The sequence below is a fragment of the Molossus molossus genome, unplaced genomic scaffold (assembly GCF_014108415.1).
Source record: "Molossus molossus isolate mMolMol1 unplaced genomic scaffold, mMolMol1.p scaffold_m16_p_7, whole genome shotgun sequence".
Lineage (NCBI taxonomy): Eukaryota > Metazoa > Chordata > Mammalia > Chiroptera > Molossidae > Molossus > Molossus molossus.
The window spans coordinates 29,852,578-29,876,523 of NW_023425401.1; the positions used below are offsets into that span (position 1 = coordinate 29,852,578).

Consider the following 23,946-nt stretch of genomic DNA (forward strand, 5'->3'; position numbering starts at 1 on the left):
ATATCTTATATTTTCCTTTATTAAAACTATATAATTTCTTTTTAACCTAATCTGAACTTTTAATTTTTAGAAACATTGAATATTTTTTCTTTTTTTGACAAGTACAAGTAATTAACATTCCTCTGATTAGCAAATATATTCATATTTTTAATAGACATTTTTTAATCAATAGATCATTAACAGATCTAAATTCATCTTCTAGCTTTTCTGTAATAAGAACCCAAAGTAGGCAAACTCAGTTTAATTGACATTTTTGTATACCTCAAGGGGGTCATGAAGGATGGGATAGAATTTCCTCGGGGGCTGGGAGGAGTTAACTGTCCTTCAGGACAGGCAGAGGCATTATTAACAAAACTTTTTTCCTTTCATTTGAACCTCCGGACACTGACATTTCTAATCCAAATATTAATGTATACCTTTGATCAGGGTGGGGAACCCCGTACATAACGGACCTCACAGCAAACAAAAGACTCAAGTCAAAAGATCTTTCGGATGGCTAATTAACTCGGAATGTTGGCCACTCCAACTCAAAGAGGGTCCGGAGGACCCCAGGATCGGCTGGTGTTCTGTAGCCTTGGGATCTCCTGGAAAAGTCAGAAAAGTTAGCAAGAATGCATTCAAGGGGGGTACGGGGCGTTGACGGTCCTTGTCTCATCCTACCGGTCCTTGTCTCATCCTACCGAAAGCAAAACAGTTAGAGCAGCAGAGAACACGGAACACAAATAGGCAGACAACCGCGGTCAAAACACAAAATACTAATTTCAGAACAGACGCACCCGAAAATGCCAGATGGGTTTGAACAGATGCACCCGAAAGTGCCAGATGGAAACCCACCGGGTTTCCTGTACCCGAAAGTGCCAGACGCACCCGAAAGTGCCAGATGCACCCGAAAGTGCCAGATGGAAACCCACCGGGTTTCCTGCACCCGAAAGTGCCAGATGCACCCGAAAGTGCCAGATGGAAACCCACCGGGTTTCCTGCACCCGAAAGTGCCAGACGCACCCGAAAGTGCCAGATGCACCCGAAAGTGCCAGATGGAAACCCACCGGGTTTCCTGCACCCGAAAGTGCCAGATGCACCCGAAAGTGCCAGATGGAAACCCACCGGGTTTCCTGCACCCGAAAGTGCCAGACGCACCCGAAAGTGCCAGATGCACCTGAAAGTGCCAGATGGAAACCCACCGAGTTTCCTGCACCCGAAAGTGCCAGACGCACCCGAAAGTGCCAGATTAAAACAGATTGGTACCAATTTCAGAACAGATGGAAACCCACCGGTTTCCCAGGTCAGGAGTCGGCGTCCCGACCCTGAAGGGGAAGTGCGGTTGAGCGGCGTCCTGTCCGCAACAATCCCAGAACGCTCCGGAGCTACCGAACAGAAAACAGATGGAAGGGGAAATCCCTTACCCAGATCCTCGAGGCTGAAGTCTTAGTCCGAATTAGCCGAATAGAAAGCCAGAACCAATGTAGGTGCGGAGGGCGAGGAGGCAGCCCTCCGCGTAGTCTGAGGAGGTCGACCCCACGGAAAAGGGGGACCTCGCGGCTGATCTCGCTGGGGCCTCCAAATGTTGTAACCCAGGAGATCAACCACACTCAGACTCAATTTTTCAGTTTTGGGGGATGTTTTATTACCTGCGCAGGGACTGCAGCCAACCTACACAGAGGAGAACTGCAGCCCCTGCGCAGGTAATAAAACATCCCCCAAAACTGAAAAATTGAGTCTGAGTGTGGTCGATCTCCTGGGTTACAACAAAACTGTTTCTACTAAAAAATGAATTCAAAATTAATCTTTTACTACCTAAATACATATGGGTTTTTAACAATTTCCTCCTTCTGAAGCAAAATGAGAATTGTCATTTAATATCTGGAATTAAGATCTTATTTATCAGAAGATATACTGTGGTACAACAAAATTCAAATAACTTTCCAATTCTTCCAATACTTACATAGACTGAAAAATATGTTTAATCCTGAAAAATACTCCTTAATAAAGTAAACCATACCTTTATGTTGGCCAGCATCTGCATTGAAGTTCATCTGTCCTTTCAGATGCTTCTGTCCATTATCATCCAAATGCCCAGCATGAGGATCATTATGAAGAATGGTAGGCTGGGTGTCACCCTGTTCTCCCAACAAAATACTAAATAGCTGAGAACATAAAACAAATCCGATTGCTGATCCACTGAGGAAGATTAAAAAATTCAGCCAAGATTTAGAGGCCATTTCCCGAAAGTGTATTTCTGTAAGAAAAAAAATTAACAGGATGTTATAAATTATAGAGCACTATACACACCAAAAGTAAAAAGTCTGATAACTTTTAGCTACAGTGGAAAGTTAATTCCTTTCACATAAGAGAACATAGCTAAGAATATTTTACATTTACTTATGAGTTTATCCCTCTATTTGCTGCTAAAACAGCACCTTATGGACAAGTCAGTAAAATGAATAATCACTGTCATTGTCAGGGTGGGACATGGGTAAATATGGTATGGAAAACTAAGATTCAATCAGAATTACTTGAGGAGCATCTTAAAAATATAGATTTCCAGGCCCAACGACTGAGATTTCAGACGCAAAGTGCTGAGACAACTAAAATTTATATTTACTTTATTTTTTAAGGAAAAGCTTTGTGTTATTACTTACTTAAAAAAGCAAGCAATAAAGCACTGCATGAAGAAAGAAATCACTCGAAATCCTATCAGCCAGAAACAACTTTTGTTGAATATCATTACAGATATGAATAACATCTTTATGAATAACACAGAGACAGGAAAGATAATTATAGCTAATATTAGTTCTGTACTAAGAGCTTTACATGGATTGCCTTAAACTATAAACTAAGGACTATTAATCCATTTCACAGATGAACTCACACAGAGAGGTTAGTAACCATTCCAGGGTCATACTAGCAGTCTAAATCAAGGTTCAGACTCTTGCCCTAGCCAGGTAAGTCATTTGATTGGAGCATCGTCCTGTACACAAAAGGTTGCGGGTTCAATTCCCAGTCAAGGCATATACCTGGTTGCAGGTTCAATCTCCACTCTGGTTAAGTACAAGAGGTAACCAATCAATGTTTCTCTCTCACATCAATGTTTCTCTCTCTCTCCTTTCCTCTCTAAAATCAAACATCCTGGGGTGAGGATTAAAAAAAAAAAAAGAATTCAGATTCTTCATCATTTTGCTATAGTTTTACAGCGTTTGGATTATACTAGTCATGCTATTTTAAAGACTTAACATATTAAGTTAGATTTATTTGAGTTTATGAAAAATGAAAATTAAACAAATCTAAACAAACTTTGAATATCAGCTAAACACTTCTGACATGACCTCCCTTCTTTAAATGATCCCACTAAAAATAAAGATTATGAAAAACATAAAACAATTGGAAGCATGTACAAAACTTGTGTGATTAAAAACTAAATAATGTCAATAAAAAAGATCAAATAAAATGTAACTAAAAAAATGGGGAGACAGATTATGTTCATGGATCAGAGGGTTCAACATAGTAAAGATGCAATTTTCCCCAAATGGATACACAGGTTTAATGCAATTTCTAAAAAAATCCCTTTAAGATTTCTTATATAGACAAGATTATTCTAAAATTTATATGTTAGGGCAAGTGAGCTAGAATAGTTATAATAATTTTTAAAAAGAAGAATAAAATAGGAATAATTAGCCTACCTGAGTTTAAGATATCATAGAGAGACTGAAATCAAGACTGTATAGTACTGGAGTACAAGACTCATGAGTCAGTGGAACACACAACCAAAAAATAGACCCACATAAATATGCTTAACTGATTTCTGACAAATGTATAAAAGCAGCTGAGTGGAGAAAGATAAGACTTTTCAATAAATGTTACTGGACATCTCCAGGCAAAAATAAATAAACACTGCCCTAAATCTCACACCTTATATAATATTTAATTATGGATCCTGGACTTAAATGTAAAATATGCAACTACAAAACTTCGAAAAAAAAAAAAAAAAAACAGAAGAAAATCGTCTGAATCTAGAGCTAGGCAAAGGATTCTTAGACTTGACAGAAAAAGTATAATCCATAAAAGGAAAAAAACTGGTAAACTGAACCTCATCAAAATTAAAACTTGTGTTCTGCAAAAGACATAACTGAGAGACTAAAATGATAAAACTGGAGAAAATATTTGCAAACCACGTATCTAACAAAAAAACTAGTATTTAGAATATATAAAGAGTTCTCATAACAAACAGGAAAAAATAAAAATAAAACACCCACAAAAGTCAAATTAGAAAAGGACAAGAAAAGATATTTCACTGAAGACGATGTACAGATAACAAACAAGCAAATGAGAAAATGTTCAATTTCATTTGCCATTAGGAAAATGCAAATAAAAAAAAAAGAAATATCTCTATAAACCCATAAGGATGGCTAAAATAAAAAATGGTGTTTTTCTGCCCTGGCCGGTTTGGCTCAGCAATTAGAGCGTTGGCCTGTGGTCCAGAGAGACCCAGGTTTGGTTCCCGCTAAGGGCATGTACCTGAGGATAAAAAAAAAAAATAGTATTTTCCCCATATCCTAGTAAGAATGTGGAGAAACTGGATCACTATATATTGCTGGTATGAATGTAAAACGGTGTCTGGCCACTATGGATCAAAGTAACTATGTGGAGAAAAATATTTTCTGACTCATGAAACAAACCCAACTTCTTATCAAAGTAAACTATTAACCCTAACAAAATGGGAGAAATGACCAAATTTGAATGATATGTCCCCAACCTGGTGAAGCACTCCTTACCTCCTCCAGTTTTAGAAAAACACATACACACAGAAAAGAAACTCAAAGACAAAGCTCTAAGGTCCCAGCTTCTCAATTACTCCTCGTGAGTAGCTAAATGGCTACTCAGAAACTACCACCATCAGCAGCAAAAATCTCCAGCTCAAATTTTAAAGGAAAGATCCAAATGGTACATAAAACAATTATCTACATATGAAATATAATAAAAGAGATTTCCATCTATATAATTTTTAAGCAAGATTAGCTAAAATTGATTTTAAATGATTAAAGAGACATACATGGAACCTACACAAAAATCTTTTAGTGAGACAAAAATTAAACCCAGGATGCAAAAGTTAGGTGAAAGTAAAGTTCTGAACACTTACTCCATAAAACAGAAAATCTTAAACTATATAGAACTACTTTATAGTCTCTGAAATTGAAGAGATTAAGTCAATTATTGAGATAATAAATATGAAAGACAAGCAACTGAGAGCCAACAGACAGATAACTTATTTCCCAAAAAAGAATAGAATAAAATAAAAAATATGACAGGCCTGTCCAGCGTGGCTCAGCGGTTGAGCATCAACCCAATCACCAAGGGGTTGATGGTTTGATTCCCAGTCAGGGCACATGCCCAGGTTGTGGGCCAAATCCCCAGTGGGGGACATGCAAGAGGTGACCGATCGATGTTCTCTCTCATCGATGTTTCTATCTCTTTAAAATCATTAAAGAAAAAAAAGGTCAGGCCTGGCCAGTTTGGCTTAGCAGTTAGAGCATCCACCCTCAGACGGAAGGGTTGTGGGTCTGACCCTGGGTCAGAGTCGTGAGGCAGACAGGCAATTGATGCATCTCTCTCACATCAATGTTTCTTTCTCTCTTTCCTCCTCACTCCCTTTCACGCTATCTAAAAAATCAATGGAAAAATATCCTCAGGTGAGGATTAATAACAACAACAAAAAAACATGAGATATAGTAAAAGAAAATACATTGAAATGGAGGTCATGCATCTGAACATTTAAAGGCTCATATATAATCTAGAAAAACCTAATTTATATGGATCAGTATTGAGAGAGATCCTGAACTTCACATGAAAAAACAACAACAAAAAACACCCATAAAAACTGTAAATATTCAGACCAAAAAAGCAAGTCAAAAGCAAAACATTAGTCAGAATTATGAAGAAAAAAATATTAGGCAATTTTCTCCTTTTTATCATTGTACGCCAAAAAAAAAAAAAAAAGGATGTGTGGGGGGGGTTTCCAAAATGGCGGCAGAGTGAATGGTAACTACACAGACCATCTCCAAGGACCAAACTGGAATTACAACTAAAATTAAGACAAATCATCAGGAAAAAACCAACAGAAAAGCAGCTTGAGAGGGCACTATAACCAGGGACATTGAATCCAGCCTGGTAGGCACGAGGGGGCTGGGAGCCCACAGACAGCAGTGGTCTTAGCTGTGAGCAGCATCCTCGAGGTTAAAATCTCAAGCCCGCTCCACAGCACAGAGGGCCGAGCCAGAGCACACAATTAGCCACAGCCACTCACCTTGGGCTCTGGCAGAGGGAAGGCAGACTGGACTAGAACTCTGTGGGGACACCCGGATTTAGAGGACACTCAGAGTTTTTGCTGAGCTGCAGCCACCCAGGACAGCCATCTTGCTCCTTCCTGGACCTCTAGGGAGAAGTAGCAGCCCCTCCCTTGGAGATTTAACCGCATCCACCTGGGCCATAGAAATGAAAATTGAGGCTCATTAACAACCAGCAACTGTCCAAATCTGTCTATGCTGAACACCTGAGGGAGCTTTTTATTCAGCTGAGGGTTACAACCCAAGGCTCATCAAGTAACTGAGACTAACAGCCACCAGAAAAAGAGCTAGAGGATAACTGAACCATTCCTGGGCTTGCAAATTTACCCAGGAAAGTAAGACTTGACAGCAGTGATTAACGTGGGTCCTCCCACACTCATCCAAACCCAGTAGAGGGAGCCACAAACAGCAGAACACCAATACCCACAGGGAAAATTGGGCAGGCTCCAAAACCCACTGAAATAGCCAAAACGGTGAAACAAAGAAACAAATCCTAAATGAAAGACCAAGAGACCTCTACTGAAGATGAGATAAATGAAATGCAGTTAAGCAAGTTAACACAGCTGGAATTCAGAGCCATGATCTTGAGAAAGCTCAACAGCATGAGTAAGGACTTGGAGATACTGAAAATCAACCAATCGAAAATTAAAAACCACCCAGAAGAAATAAAGAATGATATAGCAGAAATAAAGAACACACTGGAAGGACTAAACAGCAGACTAGAAGAAGCTGAGGACCAGATCAGTGAATTAGAAGACAGGGTAGAAAAAAATCAACCAATCAGAAAAATGAAAAGAAAAAAACAATTAAAAAACAGGAAGACAGCTTAAGAGAACTGTGAGACAACTGGAAACTTAATAATATTTGCATCATAGGAGTTCCCGAAGAAGAAAAATGAGGAAGGGTTAGAGAATAAATTTGAAGAAATAGTGACAGAAAACTTCCCTAATTTAGTGAAGGAAGAAAGCATTTAAATTCAAGAAACACAGAGAGCCCCAAGTAAGAAGAACCCAAACAGGTCCACACAAGGACACATACTAATTAAAATGCGAAAAATTAAAAACAAAGAGAAAATCCTAAAGGCAGCAAGAGAAAGCAACAAGTTACCTACATAGGAACCCCCATGAGGCTCTTAGCTGACTTCTCAACAGAAGCACTACAGGCCAGAAGGGAATGGCATGAAGTAATCAAGGTCATGAAAAACAAGGATCTGAATCCAAGACTACTCTATCCAGCAAGGCTATCATTCAAAATAGAAGGTCAAATAAAGAGCTTCCCAGACAAAAAAAAAATAAAAGGCTAAGGGAATACATTAGCACCAAACCGGAACTGCAAGAAATGTTAAAAAGACTGCCGTAATTCATAGAAGAAATAGGAAAAAAAATATAACAGAACTGAACAAAAATAGCAATAAATAAGTATATATCAATAATCACCTTAAATATAAATGGACTGAATGCTCCGATAAAAAGACACGGAGTAGCTGATTGGATACGAAAGCACGACTCACATATATGTTGTTTACAAGAGACTCACCTCATAACACAAGACTCACATAGGTTGTGAAGGGATGGAAAAAAAATCTTCCAAGCAAACAGAATAGAAAAAGAAGCAGGGATAGCATTACCCATATCAGATAAAATAGATTTCAAAATGAAGGCCATAACTAGAGACAAAGGCCACTACATAATATTGAAAGGATCTATCCAATAGGAAGATATAACCTTGGTAAACATATATGCACCCAATATAGGAGCACCAACATATATTAAAAATCTTCTGGAGGATGTCAAAGGAGAAAATGACAGCAATACAATCATAACACCCTGCTGACATCACTGGATAGATCCTCTAGACATAAAATTAACAAGGAAACAAACTCTAAATGAAGCACTAGACCAAATGGATTTAAAAAATATCTACAGAGAATTAAACCCCAAAACTACAGAATTCACATTCTTCTCAAGTGCACATGGGACATTCTCAAAGATAAACCACATGTCAGGACACAAACTAAGTCTCTACAAGTTCAAGAACATTGAAATCATGTCAAGCATCTTCTCAGATCACAATGGTATGAAACTAGAAATCAGCTGCAACAAGAACATGCAAAGACATTTGAACACATGGAGGCTAAATAGAATGTTATTAAACAATGAATGGGTTACTGAGGAGATCAAGGAAGAAACTAAAAACTTCCTGGAAACCAATGAAAATGAACATACAACAACATAAAATCTATGGCATGCAGTGAAAGCAATTCTGAGAGGGAAGTTCATAGCACTACAGGCCTACCTCAAGAAACAAGAAAAATTTCTAACCTCACAACTTAAAGAACTAGAAAGCAAATAAACAAACCAAAAAAACACAAACAAACCCCAGAGCAAGTAGAGGGAAGAAAATAGTACAGATCAGAGCAGAAATAAATGACATAAAGACCAAAAAAATCAATTCAAAGGATCAATGAAACAAAGAGCTGGTTTTTCGAAAAGACAAACAAAAATGATGGACCCTTAGCTAGACTCATCAAAAAACAAAGAGAGAGAACCCAAATACACAAAATCAGAAATGAAAGAGGAGAAGTAACAACTGACACCACAGAAATACAAAAGATCGTTAACAAATACTATGAACAATTATTTGACAATCTAAGCGAAATGGACAAATTTTTAGAAACACACAGTGTCCCAAAAATGGGCCGAGAAGAGATAGAAAACTTGAACAGACCAATAACAAATAAGGAAATTGAAGATGTAATCAAGACTCTCTCAGCAAATAAAAATCCGAGGCCCAGACGGCTTCACGGGATTTTTACTAAACATTCAAAGAACTAACACCATTCTCCTCAAAATATTCCAAAAAATTCAAGAAGAAGGAAGACTTCCAAACTCGTTCTATGAGGTCAGCATAATTCTAATTCCAAAACGAGAAAAAGACACTACAAAGAAAGAAAACTGCAGGCCAATATCCCTGATAAATATCGGTGCCAAAATCCTGAACAAAATACTAGCAAATTGGATCCAGCAATACATCAAAAAAATGATTCACCATGACCAAGTGGAATTCATCCCAGGTATGCTAGGCTGGTACAATATTCACAAATCAATCAATGTGATACACCACATAAACAAAATGAAAGATAAAAACCACATGATCATTTTCAATAGATGCCGAAAAAGATATAGACAAAATCCAACACCCATTTCTAATAAAAACGCTCAGCAATGTGGGAATAGAAGGATTATATCTCGACATAATAAAGGCAATGTATAAAGGACCTACAGCCAACATCATACTCAATGGGCATAAACTAAAAGTATTTCCCTTAAGAACAGGAACAAAACAGGGATGACCGCTTTCACCACTCTTAATTTAACATAGTATGGAAGTCTTAGACACAGCAATAAAACATGAAGAAGAAAAAAAAGAGATCCAAACTGGAAAGGAGGAAGTGAAACTGTCATTATTTGCAGATGACATATTATACATAGAAAACCCTAAAGACTCCATCAAAAATCTACTAGACTTAATAAATGAATTTGGCAAAGTAGCAGGATACAAAATTAACATCAAGAAATCGACGGCATTCTTATACACCAATGATGAACTCACAGAAAGAGAAACTAAAAAAAAAAAAATCCCATTTACCATCGTGGCAAAACAATGAAGATACCTAGAATAAACTTACCCAAAGAAGTAAAGGACCTATTTGCAGAAAACTACAGGACATTGAAAAAAGAAATAGAGGAAGATATAAAAAAGTGGAAGCACATACCTTGTGGATCGGAAGAATTAACATCATTAAAATGTCCATACTACACAAAGCAATCTACAGATTCAGTGCAATCCCCATCAAAATACCAATAACAGCCCTGGCCGGTTTGGCTCAGCGGTTAGAGCATCAGCCTGCGGTCCCGAGAGACCCAGGTTCGGTTCCCGCTAAGGGCATGTACCTTGGTTGCAGTTTGTCCCCGGCCCTGGTCGGTCGTGCGGGTGGCAGCCACCCGATGTGTCCCTTTCATATCGATGTTTCTCTTTCTCTCTCTCTCTCTCTCTCTCTCTCTCCCTCCCTCCCTCCCTCCCTCCCTCCCTCCCACTCTACCTGAACAAAAAAATGTCCTCGGGTGAGGATAAAACAAACAAACAAACAAAAAAATACCAATGACATATTTCACAGAACTAGAACAAATACTTCAAAAGTTTATATGGAACCAAAAGAGACCTCAAATAGCCACAGCAATCTTGAAAAAGAAGAACAAAGTTGGAGGGATCACAATACCGCGTATCAAGTTATACTACAATCCACTGTAATCAAAACAGCCTGGTACTGGCACAAGAACAGGCATATAGATCAGTGGAACAGAAAAGAGAACCTGGTAACTGACCCAAGACATTATGTGCAATAAATATTTGACAAAGGTGGCAAGAGCATACAGTGGAGTAAAGACAGCCTCTTTAATAAATGGTGTTGGGAAAATTGGACAGCTCCATGCAAAAAAATGAAACCAGACCATTAACATACACCATACACAAGAATAAACTCAAAATGGATAAAAGACTTAAATGTGACTCGTAAATCCATGAAAATCCTAGAAGAAAATGTAGGCAACAAAATTTCAGACATCATACACAGCAGAATTTTCACTGATACATCACCTAAGGCAACAGAAACAAAGAAAAAAATGAACACATGGGACTACATCAAACTAAAAACTCCCGCACAGCAAAAGAAGCAACCATCAAAATGGAAAGGAAACCCATTGTATGGGATAGCATAACTGCCAATGATATATCAGATAAGGGGTTAATTTCCAAAATATATAGAGTGCTCATACAACTCAACAAAAGGAAGACAAAGAACCCAATTAAAAAATGGGCAGAGGAACTAAATAGACACCTCTCCACACAGGACATACAAATGGCTAAGAGACATATGAAGAAATGCTCAACATCACTAATCATCAGAGAGATGCAAATTAAAACAATGAGGCATCACCTCACACCTGCCAGAATGGCTGCCATCAACAAATCATCAAACAACAAGTGCTGGCGGGGATGTGGAAAAAGGGGACTCTAGTACACTGCTGGTGGGAATGCAGACGGGTGCAGCCACTATGGAAAACACTATGGTGTTTCCTCAAAAAATTAAAAACTGAGTTGCCATCTGACCCGGTGATCCCACTTCTAGGAATATATTCTAAGAAGCCTGAAACTCCAATCAGAAAGAATATATGTGCCCCTATGTTCATAGCAGCACTATTTACAATCGCTAAGATCTGGAAACAGCCCAAGGGTCCATCAATAAATGAGTGGATAAAAAAGCTGTGGTACCTATATACAATGGAATACTATGCATCTGTAAGAAAGAAAGATATCTGGGGAGGGAAGGGATAAACCACAGAACTTATATGCATGTATGCATAACTGATGGACATAGACAACAAAGCTGGGTACGTGGTGGGGGTGGTGTATGGGGAGGAGAGTGTCCATGGGGTGAAAAAGGAGAAAGATCTGTAACAAAAACAAATTAATAAAAAAAAAAAGAAAGATCTCTTATTTGAAACAACACGGAGGGACCTCGAGAGTATCATGCTAAGCGAAATAAGCCAATCAGAGAAAGACAAATACCACATGATTTCGCTTATTTGTGGAATATAATGAATAAGGTGGACTGATGAACAATATAGACCAAGTGACATAGAAAGGAGTATGGTTTAGACTGACAAACCTCAGAGTAGGGGAGTGAGGGGGATGGATAAGATGAACCAAATAACTTATGTGCATGTATGTATAAATCAGTGGATGTTGACAACAATGCTAGGGGTGTTGGGGGGGCAGGATGGGGAGGAAGGGGCCTAGGGGGGGACAAACATCTGTAACAGAAATAAATTAATAAAAACTGAAGGGAAAAAAAAAGAAAAAAAAGCATCTATGAACAGTGATTGCACATATAAGCCCTCAAGTATCTGCTAACTAAAAGAAATAATTATAACAAAAAATTAGAATAAAGAAAAAATTATATAAACTAAGGTATAATTACTGCATAGAATATCATAACAATCACTACAATTTTTTGAAGCTTAGATGAAAACATGATTATAACACAAGTGGGGAAAAAAGTATTCAAAACTGTATATACAATATTATTCCAACTATGTACATATAAAAAAGCTATACTTTAAAAAAAGACTAAAAAAATACACCAAAATGGTAACAATTTCTAATTTTAGAGGTGGGATAAGGAGTAACAAAATTACTTTCCTTTCCATATTTTTCCAAATTGAATTTAATGAGTATACATTACTTGTTCAGCTCTCAAAAATTTTGGTCTCAGGATCCCTTTATAAACTCTTAATTAGTGAGGTCCTCAAATAACTTGCTTAAATGGGGTTTTATCTATTCATTAGATTTTTATTAGAAATTAAAACTGAAAAATTTTAAATGTTTTTTATTCATATATGGTAAGGGCAAGCCCACTACTTGTTAACATAAATAATATTTTATGGAAAATAACTATATGTATTTCTTAAAAGTATTAGTGAGAAGAGTTGCATTGATTAAAATTTTTCGCAAATCTCAGTATCTGTTTTAATAGAAGACAGCTGGATCTGGAAGTCCATATCTCCTTCTGCATTCAATTTGTTGCAATATTTTATGTAGCTTCTAAAAAACCTGCCTGTATACTTGTGAGAGAATGAGTGAAAAAAAGCAAGAAACACCTTGATATAGGTAGTTTTGATTTTATAAACCTCCTGAAAGGGTCTAGATCTCTTTCCCTGAGCCACACTTTGAGAACTGCAACATTATTTTAAATGGTGGCTAGCAGCTTGCTGGATCATGAAATAAACAGAAGAGAGGCTTGAGATTTCTGATTTCTGGGTGAATAGAACTCAAAATGGAACATTCCATATTCAACCACCCTTCTCAACACGAAGAGTAATATTTAAAGTAGGGAAGCAAAGTTTTTCCTTAGTTCAGGTCACTTTCCATTTGGTTTAGGTTCAGTTCTTTTTAAATTACTGGTAGATGACCTCAGGCTTGGAAATCCCAGTCTGAGTTTTAGCCACGAAGGAGCACATGTGAAATGAAATGTGTACGACACTTTATTTCTCTCTTTCTTCATTTTGATATTAAGCAGTATAACATAGCACTAACTTTGGGTGTTAAAGAATTCATTGAGGATGGAAAAAATATGTGTGGACTCATAGAAAGTAACTTAAAATTGGTGGGAACAACAACAACAAAAAACCCAGAATGACATTTTTTTGAGATTTATACAATTTGATTTTAACTTAATTATGAGGTTTTATGTAATCTCTGGAAGGTGCTACTGATTGAGCACCTTTCGATGTGTCAAATACTATTCTAGGAGCTAAGGATACAGTCATTGGTATATTTCCTCCTGTTTATAAACTCCCAGGGGGTGGCGGCAGGGAGAATATCTTGCTTCTCAGAGTTGCTGATTATGATGCTTTTCACAAGATAGCAGTGCAGTAAACACTAACTGGCTTGAAATAAGAGGGCAAAACATCTCACCTATTCATCCTCCAAACTCCCAATCATATTATACCTGCGCATTTATTTTACCATTCAGTGATGACACTTTTCTTTCATTCCTTAATCATTCTTCCCTGGGCTCAGTTATTTCACTTCTCTTCACTAACAAATTCATATAGCAGTCTTATTTGAAAAACATAATACTTTCAAAAGCCACAGGATCAAGTCCATTGATCCTGCTTGCTTGGTACACAAAATCTGACTCTAGTTTACTTTCCTGCCCTCTTAATTCTGACACATCCTATCCATAAAGCCTATCTATATTCACCCACTCTACAAGTTTGTCATGGCCTTTCATATGGGTGACTTTGGCCTTTCTATTTTTTCTTCCTAAAGTGCCTTCCTCGATTTTGTGTACTGGATAGACGTGTAATTATCTTTCAAAGTTACCTACTCAAAGTGATCTGAAGATTCACTGCAATCTCTATCAAAATCCAACAACTTTGTTTGCAGAAACAGAAATATCCATCATAAAATTCACATGGAATTTCAATGAACCCCAAAGAGCCAAAACAACCTTGAAAAAGAAGAATAAAGCTGGAGGACTCACATTTCCTGATTTCAAAACTTACTATAAAAACTACAGACATCAAACAGTGTAGCTCTGGCATAAAGATATACATACAGACAAATGGGATAAAACAGAGAGTCCAGAAATAAGCCCTCACATTCATGGTCAAAAGATTTTTGTCAAGAGAACCAAGTCCATAGAATGGGCAAAGAACAGTCTTTTTAACAAAAGATGCTGGGAACACTGAATATCCATATGCAAAAGAATGAAGTTGGACCCTTACCTAATACCACATACAAAAATTAACTCAAAGTGGATCAAAGACCTAAACATAAGATCTAAAACTATAAACCTCTTAGAAGAAAACATAGGACAAAAGCTTCATGACATAGGAAGTGGCAATCATTTCTTGGATATGACATGAAAGACATATGCAACGACAAAAGAAGAGTCAAATTGGGCTTTATAAAAATTTTAAGTTTGTGCATCAAAAAACACTATCAAGAGGGCAAAAGGCAACCCATACAATAACAAATCATATATATAAAAGATTAATATCCACCATATATAGAGAACTCCTAACAACAAAAACAAAACCTAATTAAAAAATGAGCAAGGAGTTGAATAGACACTTTACCAAAGAAGACATACACATGGCTAATAAGCATAAGCATGTTGAGGATAAAAAGATGCTAACCATCACTGATCATTAGGGAAATGCTAATCAAAGCTACAATGAAATTGCACCTCACACCCATCAGCCTGGCTACATTTAAAAAAAAAAAATCAGAAAACTAGTGTTAGTGAGCATGTGGAAAAATGGAAACTTTTGTGCAGTTGGTAGGAACTGAAAATAGTACAGCTGTCTGGCCAGTGTGGCTCAGTGGACTGAACGCCCTCCCATGGACTGAGAGGTGCCAGTTTGATTTCCCTATCAGAGCACATGCCCAGGTTGCTCACTCGATCCCCAGTAGGGGGTGTGCAGGAGGCAGTCCATTGATATATCTCTCTCACATTGATGTTTCTCTCTCCCTTCCTCTCTCTCTAAAAAACTCAAAAAAAACATATTTTTTAAAAGTAAAATGGTACAGCCACTGGGGAAAATAATATGACAGTTTTACAAATAATTAAATATAGAGTAACTACACGATATAGCAAATCTACTTCTGAGTATATGCCCAAAACAATAGAAAGATCTCAAAGAGATATTTGTATACCTATGTTTATAGCAGCATTATTCACAATAGCTAAAACGTGGAAGCAACCCAAGTTCCACCAGTGGATGACTAGATAAACAAAATGTGTTATATACCTACAATGGAATATTATTTAGCCTTTAAAAGGAAGGACATTATGGTAAGTAAAATAAGCCAGTCACAAAATGACAAACACTATATGATTCTATTTATATAAAATACTTAGTTAAAATCATAGAAAGTAGAATGGTGATTGCGAGGGACTTGGGGAGGGGAGCAAGGGGGAGTTATTGCTTAATGGGAATAGTTTCAATTGCACAATATAAATGTACTTAATAGCACTGAAACTATACTTACAAATGTTTAAAATGGTAAATTTTATGTGTATTTTACCATAATAAAAAATATTAGAAAAACAAATCAATGATAAAAATGTTGATTTTCTCCAAATTAGTCTATGTATGTAATGCATGCCAACAAATATATAAGATTTTTTAGAAGTTAAATAACTTGGTAAAAAGTATTTTAAAAAGTATGAAAAAACACTAAAAATCAACAGGTGAACATGAGGAATTCTGAAAAGAGGTGTGCGTGTTTGTGTGTGTGTGTGTGTGTGTGTGTGTGTGTGTGGCAAGGGGGGGGGGACTAAGCCTATCCGATCCACGTAAAATATAAGATTTAAATTTAATAATGTAAAAATTATTCTAAATGTTGTTAGAAAAAACAGACATGTGAGTACATATACTGAAATTCATTGGAGGGTAGTTTAGGCCTAGCAGATATTAAAATATATTACCTACAATAAACAGTATTACAATAAAAATAATTTTATAGTCAGGTCAAATATGCATATCAATGTATCTGTGAATCTGTAAAAAATCTTTTTTACTGTGTGTGTTAACACTGAAAACAGTGCTGAGAATTTTTTTTCCTCTATACCAGTCTGTCACAAAGTGTATCAATGATATTGCAACATCCCACTCTTGCATGGATGACAGATCATTAATGAAAGAGAAGCGGCATCAATTTCCAAATCACAGTCAGACACAACATTCCACATGTATCTTAATTTTGTAGTCTCCAAGGCAATAAGACTCTGATTGGGCCTCTCAGCCTACGCCTGATGTTACTTAACCCCGTGACACGCAGTCTTGCTGTACCTTAAACCTATCAGATAGTGATTCATTTAAATTTTATCTAAACTCCACCCTTCAAAATCCTATAATAACCCTGCCCCTTCTTTATTTAGTGAAATGCTGGCAATTCCTCTGGTATTTAGTTTCCCTCACAGCAGCAAGTTAATTAAATCTGCTTTTGTGAACCCAACGATATCACTGGTGGTTTCTAGCAGATCAACATAATCTATTAAAAAATATGGAAATTTAACACATAATACACATAGCATTTCAAATCAAGAAAAAGACGGCTTAGTCAAGAAATGATATTGAATTAATCTTTTGGGAAAAAGTAAAAAGCAACCAGCTGAGTCTCTCTCTACCTTCTCTTTCAAATTCCAAATGTTTCTAAGAGTTCAATATTTAAAAAATAAAATTAAGACAAAACTAAAAAAAACTTTTTATATTTTTACATAATGAATTGAGAACTTCTCCAAACTCAAAAGCTATGACTATAGAAAAACTGTATGAAGCTATTCACGGAATAAATTTCTGGCAATGAAATTGCTGGTTCAAAGGTATGTTTTTATATTAAATGTTCAAAAAGAGTCTGTACAGAAAACAAAACAAATCAAAAACACCCAGAAAGTATCATAATGAGAAAAACAAAAGAGCAACCTAATATAAAAACAGATTAAAAGAAAAACAGAATTTACAGAAAAGGAAAACACAATGGTCAAGGATTTCAAATTTCGTTCATATTAAAGAAAGGTAAATGAAATGGAGACACTATTTTTAATCTATCATACTGGCAAACTAAGTTTAGTTAAGATGCAGTATTGACATCAATACATTCTTTCTCACAATATTTATGTATTTTGGAAGGGCAATTTGGCAATATCTATTTTTTATCCTCACCTGAGGATATCTTTATTGATTTTAGAGAGAGGAAGGGGGAGTGAGTGATGGGGAGGGAGAAGGGGAGAGGGAATGAGGGGGAGGGGGAACATTGATATGAGAGAGAAACATTGATAGGTTGGTTCTGGTATGCACCTCAACTGGGGATCAAACCCACAACCTAGGTATGTTCCCTGACCAGGAAACAAATCCACAACCTTTTGTTGTATGGGACGACGCTCCAACCAACTAAGCCACCCTGCTAGGGCTGGCAATATCTTTAAAACTTTTTAAATTAATATGCCTTGACCCATCATTTCATAATCAGAAATGTCTCTTATGGACACAGTGTGAAAGATGTTCATGGCAGCCACAGCAATGTGTGTTTATCGACAAGGAACTAGTTAAAATATAGTATAATCCACATCACTAAATACTCTGCAGCTATTAAAAACAATAAGCCATATGCACTAGTAAGAAAAATCTGGCAAAGATAATCACTTTTTGTTAACAAGGTAAAACTCAAACTGAAATCACAGGAAAAAATAAAATATACAGAAAAGAATACGTTTTCTTTCGCATCTCTACACCTAGTTCTTCTCAAAGGTAACTACTATTGCTTCTTGTATATCCTTGGAAAAATAAGTAATGCCTACATCAGCATATATGTATGTACATCCTTTAATTTACATCAAAGAGAGGATGCTCTGTAACCATTAGTCTCCACTTTACCCTTTTCACTTATTTTCTTTCATAACATAACTTCATTTAACAACTTTGTAAGATAAAATATTATTTTTACAATAAAGTACTATAGTCTGTATAGTATGATTGCATTTGGCTTTTTAAATGCTTCTGTATATCTAAAAAATTCTGGAAAGATATGTGCAGTAGCCCCTCCCCCCTTACCAACAGTTTTACTTTCTGTGGTTTCAGTTACCTGTGGTCCAAAAATATTAAGTGAAAAGCTCCAGACTAAACAATTCGTAAGTTTTAAAATGCCCACTGTTCTAAGTAGCAGGATGAAATCTTGAGCCATCCAGCTCTGTCCCACTCAGGACCTGAATCATCCTCTGTATACCATCTAGGCTATATATGCTCCCCTCCCATTAGTCACTTAGAAGTTAGGTTAGTGCTTGTGTTCAAGTAATCTGTATTTTACTTAATAATGGCCCCAAAGCACAAGAGTAGTATTGCTTTCAATGAGAAACTGTAAAAAGTGCTTCCTTTAAGTGAAAAGGCATTTTTGGATGTATGTGTAGGGGAAATGCAGTATATACAGGCACACCTCATTTTATTGCACTTTGCTTTATTAGATGTTGTGGGATTTTTTTTGTTTGTTTTTTACAAATTGAAGGCAAAACCCTCCACCAGCAAAAAGATTACATCTGGCTTTATCGCAATGATCTGGAACTGAAATCACAATGTCTCCGAGGTATGTATGTGTAACAAGGTTCAGTACTATTCACAGTTTCAGGCATCCACTGGAAATCCTGGAACATGTTCCCCATGGATAAGGGGGGACTACTATATACAAAATATTTAACAAGGGCCTTGGCGAGTATAGGTCAGTTGTTAGAGAGTTGGCCTGCACACTGGTCAGGGCACCTGTGGAAGGCAACCAATCAATGTGTCTCTCTCATATTGATGTTTCCCTCCCCCCACTCCACTCCCCCCTCTCTAAAACAAAAACAAAAAACAATGAAAAAAATATTCTCTGGTGAGGGAATTTTTAATTTAACAAGGGAACTATGATTGGGTGGCATGGGCAGGAAGGACAAATTTATTTTCATTTTATAAACATTCTATGTTTTAATTTTTAAATCCAGTACACACTTATTACTTTTCTGACAAAAATTAAAAGGTAGGTTATTTTATATAGGGAGTGAAATAAAATAAGAAAAATTAAATTGCACTAATTTTCCTACATTTGTTACACAAAAAGATCTCTTGATCCTTTTAATACTTCTCCAAGTTTCAGACTCATATACACACAAAACATTTTCACCTGGACCACAGGCATCTCAAATTCAACATGCCAAAGTGACTCATTGCCGACCTCCTTTAAGCCTACTCATCTTACCTAATTTACTGATAATTACCTAAATTACTGACCAATGGGTTCCTATTTCAGTTCCATTTGACTGTCTAAAGTAAAAACAGGGAGACATGCTTAACATTCTCCTTACCCTTACCCCATATCCAATTACCAAATCTTGCCAATTTTATTTCCTAAACATTTTTCTAATCCATCCTCTCCTCTCCATTTTTACTACTTGTCCTATTTCAAACCCTCCTCTATCCCTCACCTAGGGTATTGTGATCTCTCACCAGTCTCCCTGACTCAAATGCTCTCTCTCCTCAACTTATCCCCATTCTGTCACCAGAATGACCTATCTAAAATGAAAAATGTCACCACACGAATCCTCCATGGAACCCCACTACCTACAAGACCAAAACAAAGCACACGATAAGGTCCTCCTTGATCTAGACTCTATCCAGGTTTCCAGCCTCATCTTTCAATACTCCATGCCTTAAAATGTATGCTTCAGCAATCCTGAACTATCTAGTTTGCTAAACATCCCAGTGCAGTTACCTCCTCTATTCCTATCGTCTTCTACACAACACCAATCATCTATGCCACAACTTATGTAAGTCCCCACTAAGCCAAGGTTTCTGAACTTGGCACAACTGACATCTTGAGCTGGATAATTCTCTGTTGTGGGGCTGTATGGTTTACTGTCAAATGTTTAGCAGCATCTTGGGCCTATACTCACTAGATGCCAAGTAGCACTCCCCCTAGTTGTGACACAGGAGTTTTTCTCCAAGGGACACTGCATTTTCACACATTACAGATTTTGACAAGTGTTTTCCCCTTGTACATTTGAATTAGCTGCAAAGTAAAAATTTAAGTACACATTAGATACACATTTAGATTTTAAGATGAAAGGCTACTTCCCTTTTTGGGGGGTACAATTCTCCATTTTTTCTTCTTTTAAAAGAATGACCTTAATCCCACTGAATTTTGGATAAAATAATTTTACCATACCTTTCTTTCAATCTTGTTAGTTTGTACACTAGCTTTTTCACTCAAATCTCAACAAGTCTTCTAAAAGTCACAAAATTATACTGAGAAGCTTAAAAAAAATTTTTTTTTTTGGTACGTGCTCCTAGCGGGAACCAAACACAGGACTCGCTGGTCCACAGGCTGACACTCTAACCGCTGAGACAAACCACCCAGGGAATTAAAATTTTAAGTGAATCTGAACTGGAAGTTCAGCATGGCTGTCTACTTTCCATCTATTTGTTTATACCTGCACTGTCACAAGAACTGTAATCAATGATTTTACCACACAAAAACTAGTTTAAATTACCATGGTTTGTAAAGTTCTTAAGCTGTATATAATGTAATTTTTATCGTAGTGAGCACAAATCAATATACAAATGCTAAAAGGCATGGGTCTAGTGACAAACTTTTGTATTTCTATGACTAGGTGAACATTAATTCATTATATGTACTCCTAAATAAGTCAGTGATAAAAATCTAAGAATTCTAATCATTTCTGAATACTTAATTTACTCAGAAGTATATTTTAAAAGTACAGTTAAAACAAAAACGTATTTACCTTTAAATGGGTAGTAACCACAAAATATTTTTAAAATGCTGAGTCCTAAGTGAGATGATTTGTTAGAACATAAATTCCAGGCAAATTTAAGAGCGACAATGAAGAGTTCTCTAGTACTGAAAAACCATACTCTTTTCCTGTGAAGAACTTTAAATGAGCCATACTTTCCTTACTAAGTCACTGATTTACTTGAGATATGATAAAAAGAGTTAATGGTAACTTGAAACTTTCTATTCACTGAAACTGCACATCAATATATACTATGGCTGGCAGAAAATATGTATAGTTTTCTATATACAATATTTAGAACACAAAGCATCAAGTGCACAAAGCTCATTTGACATTTATCTGATAAAGGTGTGAAAAGTTGTCTAAATACCCAAATCACACACAACACTTTGACCTGCTACCCAGACACAGCTCTCTGTTCAATGCCCAACTTTTAGTAAACGAACATTTCTGTCCCTTACACATCGGCCTAATTATTCACTCTGAGGCATTTCAGTTCTAACTTTTACAACTAACTTTTACATTCACAATGAAATCAATTCATGGCTAGCATAATAGTTTCCAATCGGAAAAGTGTAAAAAAAAATATATACCCCAAAACCTATAATGAATTTAGAGAACTAACTTATAAATTTAGTCGACAAGTGTTGGCTATGCGTTATTTTAAAAAATTGTAAGGGGAGAGGTAAGAGCTAGGGAAAAGGAAATCCTCGCCCCTGAATTACGAGCATGTTTTAAGAGTATGTAATTTATCCAGATTCAAAGCTGTACAGCCAACTTGTCAGCATCTACTAATCAAGTCACACTCGGGGAAGTGGGGAGAGAAGGAAAACCCTCTGCTCCCCTCCCTTCTCCACGCGGCGAGCGCGCACAGCGCACCTGGCTGGGTCGGTCCGCCCAGGCAGAGGAATCTGAAAAGATGAATTTGCCAGACAAACCTGAGGATGCACAGGAGCCCGGAGGAAGCCCCGGCACTCGCGGCAGGCGCCCACTCGCGGAGCGCTCAGGAGGCGCGGCGGCTCGGCGGCTCTGGCGGAAGGTGCCCACATCGGAGCCGCACGTCCTCTCGACCCACAGGTCGCAGAGGGGCGGGGAGGGCTCCGCGGGGCAGGACCGCTAAATGGCCCCGCCGTAGCCCGCGGCGCCGCCGGCGTCTCGCCGTTGCCGCCCCACCGCAGGGAGCGCGCGAGCGGTGAGAGGCGCGGGAGGGCAGAGGGGAGGACCCGCGGCCGGGAGGAAGCAGCAATTCCACGAAATAGCGGCCGGGTGGGCAGGCGGACCCAATCGCAGTTCGCAGAGGCGCCGGGAGCAGGAAGTGCCCGCGCAGCCCTCAGGAGCCCGCACGTCCCCAGCTGCGGTGGCGGCTCCTAAACACCTGTTTAGCCGCGCCCGCTGTTTGGTTCCACCCTCCAGGCTCCCCCCACACAGACGCGGGGAAGGGGAAGGGCCAGGGGATCCAAGACCTTGGATTCACAGCCTTCGGCGGAGGGCGCCTCCACCGGCCGTACCTGACATCAGCTGCAACTCCCTCTCGCCCCTCCTGGGGGGCGGAGAGGAGGACGACACGAGACCGGCGACCTTCGCTCTACTCCGCAGCCGCAGAAGGGGCTCGTAGCCGCTAGCCGGGGCCGCCCGCTGCCGCCTAGATTATTCCGCGGCGGCGGCGGCGGCGGCGGCGGCCGACGGGGGCCCAACGCCCGTTCCCGCCCTCTCGCTCCGCCCCTCCCCGTAGCGTGTCCAGGCGGCGGCCCACCGACGGCGCAGGCGCCACCCAGGGGTCTCCAAGTGGTGACGTCGCGGCCGCTGCACCAGCCGCAGGGATGAGCGGAGCGAGAGGGGGCGGGGTGGGCGGGGCTACGGCGACTGCGGACGCGGGGATTGGCCGCCGAGCGCATGGCCCGCCCTTCTGCGAAGGTCGTCTGGGAAGTAGGATCTTCTGTGAGCGACAGTGAAAGATGGCTTGCGGCTCCTCACTGCCCTACTTCGCCTTCCTCACCGTGCTGTAGGGTGTTGCACTAGCTTCCGGACCTTGAGAGGGACTAGAGCAGGGACTGAGGTTGCGGGCTTCTTCTGGACTTTTGTCTGAGGGCAGGAGTCTTTTGACCTCTAGCTTGCTGTTACCCGGTTTTTCCCGTTTCCCCACCTCATCCGCGCCCCACTACTCTCTTTACCCAGTATCTCTAGCCTTAATGAAAGGAAATACAGCAAGATGAGGTATGCTGACGAGTGTTGGATGACCAGTTCTTTGAACCAGGAAGCTGAAAATTCAGTTAGTGGTAATACCACAAAGCCTTCTGTGGGCACACGTGGTCTTTGGGTCTGCCATTACTTCAGTGGTGGCAGGCAATGGCAGGAGGAGTTTCCTTGGGGCTTTGCAAAGCATCTCTCCCTTAGCTGGCTAAAGGACTTTGACCGCAAAGCATCTCTCCCTTAGCTGGCTAAAGGACTTTGATCACAAACCTATCTTAAAGTTAGGGGAAGGAGCCCTGGCTGGTTTGGCTCAGCGGTTGGAGTATCGGCCTGCGAACCAGAGAGTCCCAGGTTCGGTTGACGTACCAAAAAATAAATAACTAAAGGAAGGAGCCTGTGAGCCATGGAGACAACCTCAAAGCAGCCAGGAGGTGGGGGTAAGGTCTTGGCTTTGTTGGAGTTAACCATCATCTCCAAGGGCTAACCTTGAAGGTGAGAAAGCTATCT

At 38.7% G+C, this 23,946-nt stretch overlaps 1 protein-coding gene across 1 annotated transcript in view; it reads right to left on the reverse strand.

The window, feature by feature from the left end:
• Positions 1-22,946, reverse strand: part of C1GALT1 (core 1 synthase, glycoprotein-N-acetylgalactosamine 3-beta-galactosyltransferase 1) — a 38,401-nt gene extending 15,455 nt beyond the window's left edge. The window contains exons 1-2 of the mRNA XM_036247000.1: positions 22,758-22,946; positions 2,000-2,236 (exon numbers count right to left, since the gene is read on the reverse strand). Coding sequence (XP_036102893.1) covers positions 2,000-2,236; positions 22,758-22,764 — 244 coding nt within the window. The 5' untranslated portion in view covers positions 22,765-22,946. The remainder of the gene's footprint in view (positions 1-1,999; positions 2,237-22,757) is intronic.
• Between the last annotated feature and the right edge of the window lie 1,000 nt (positions 22,947-23,946).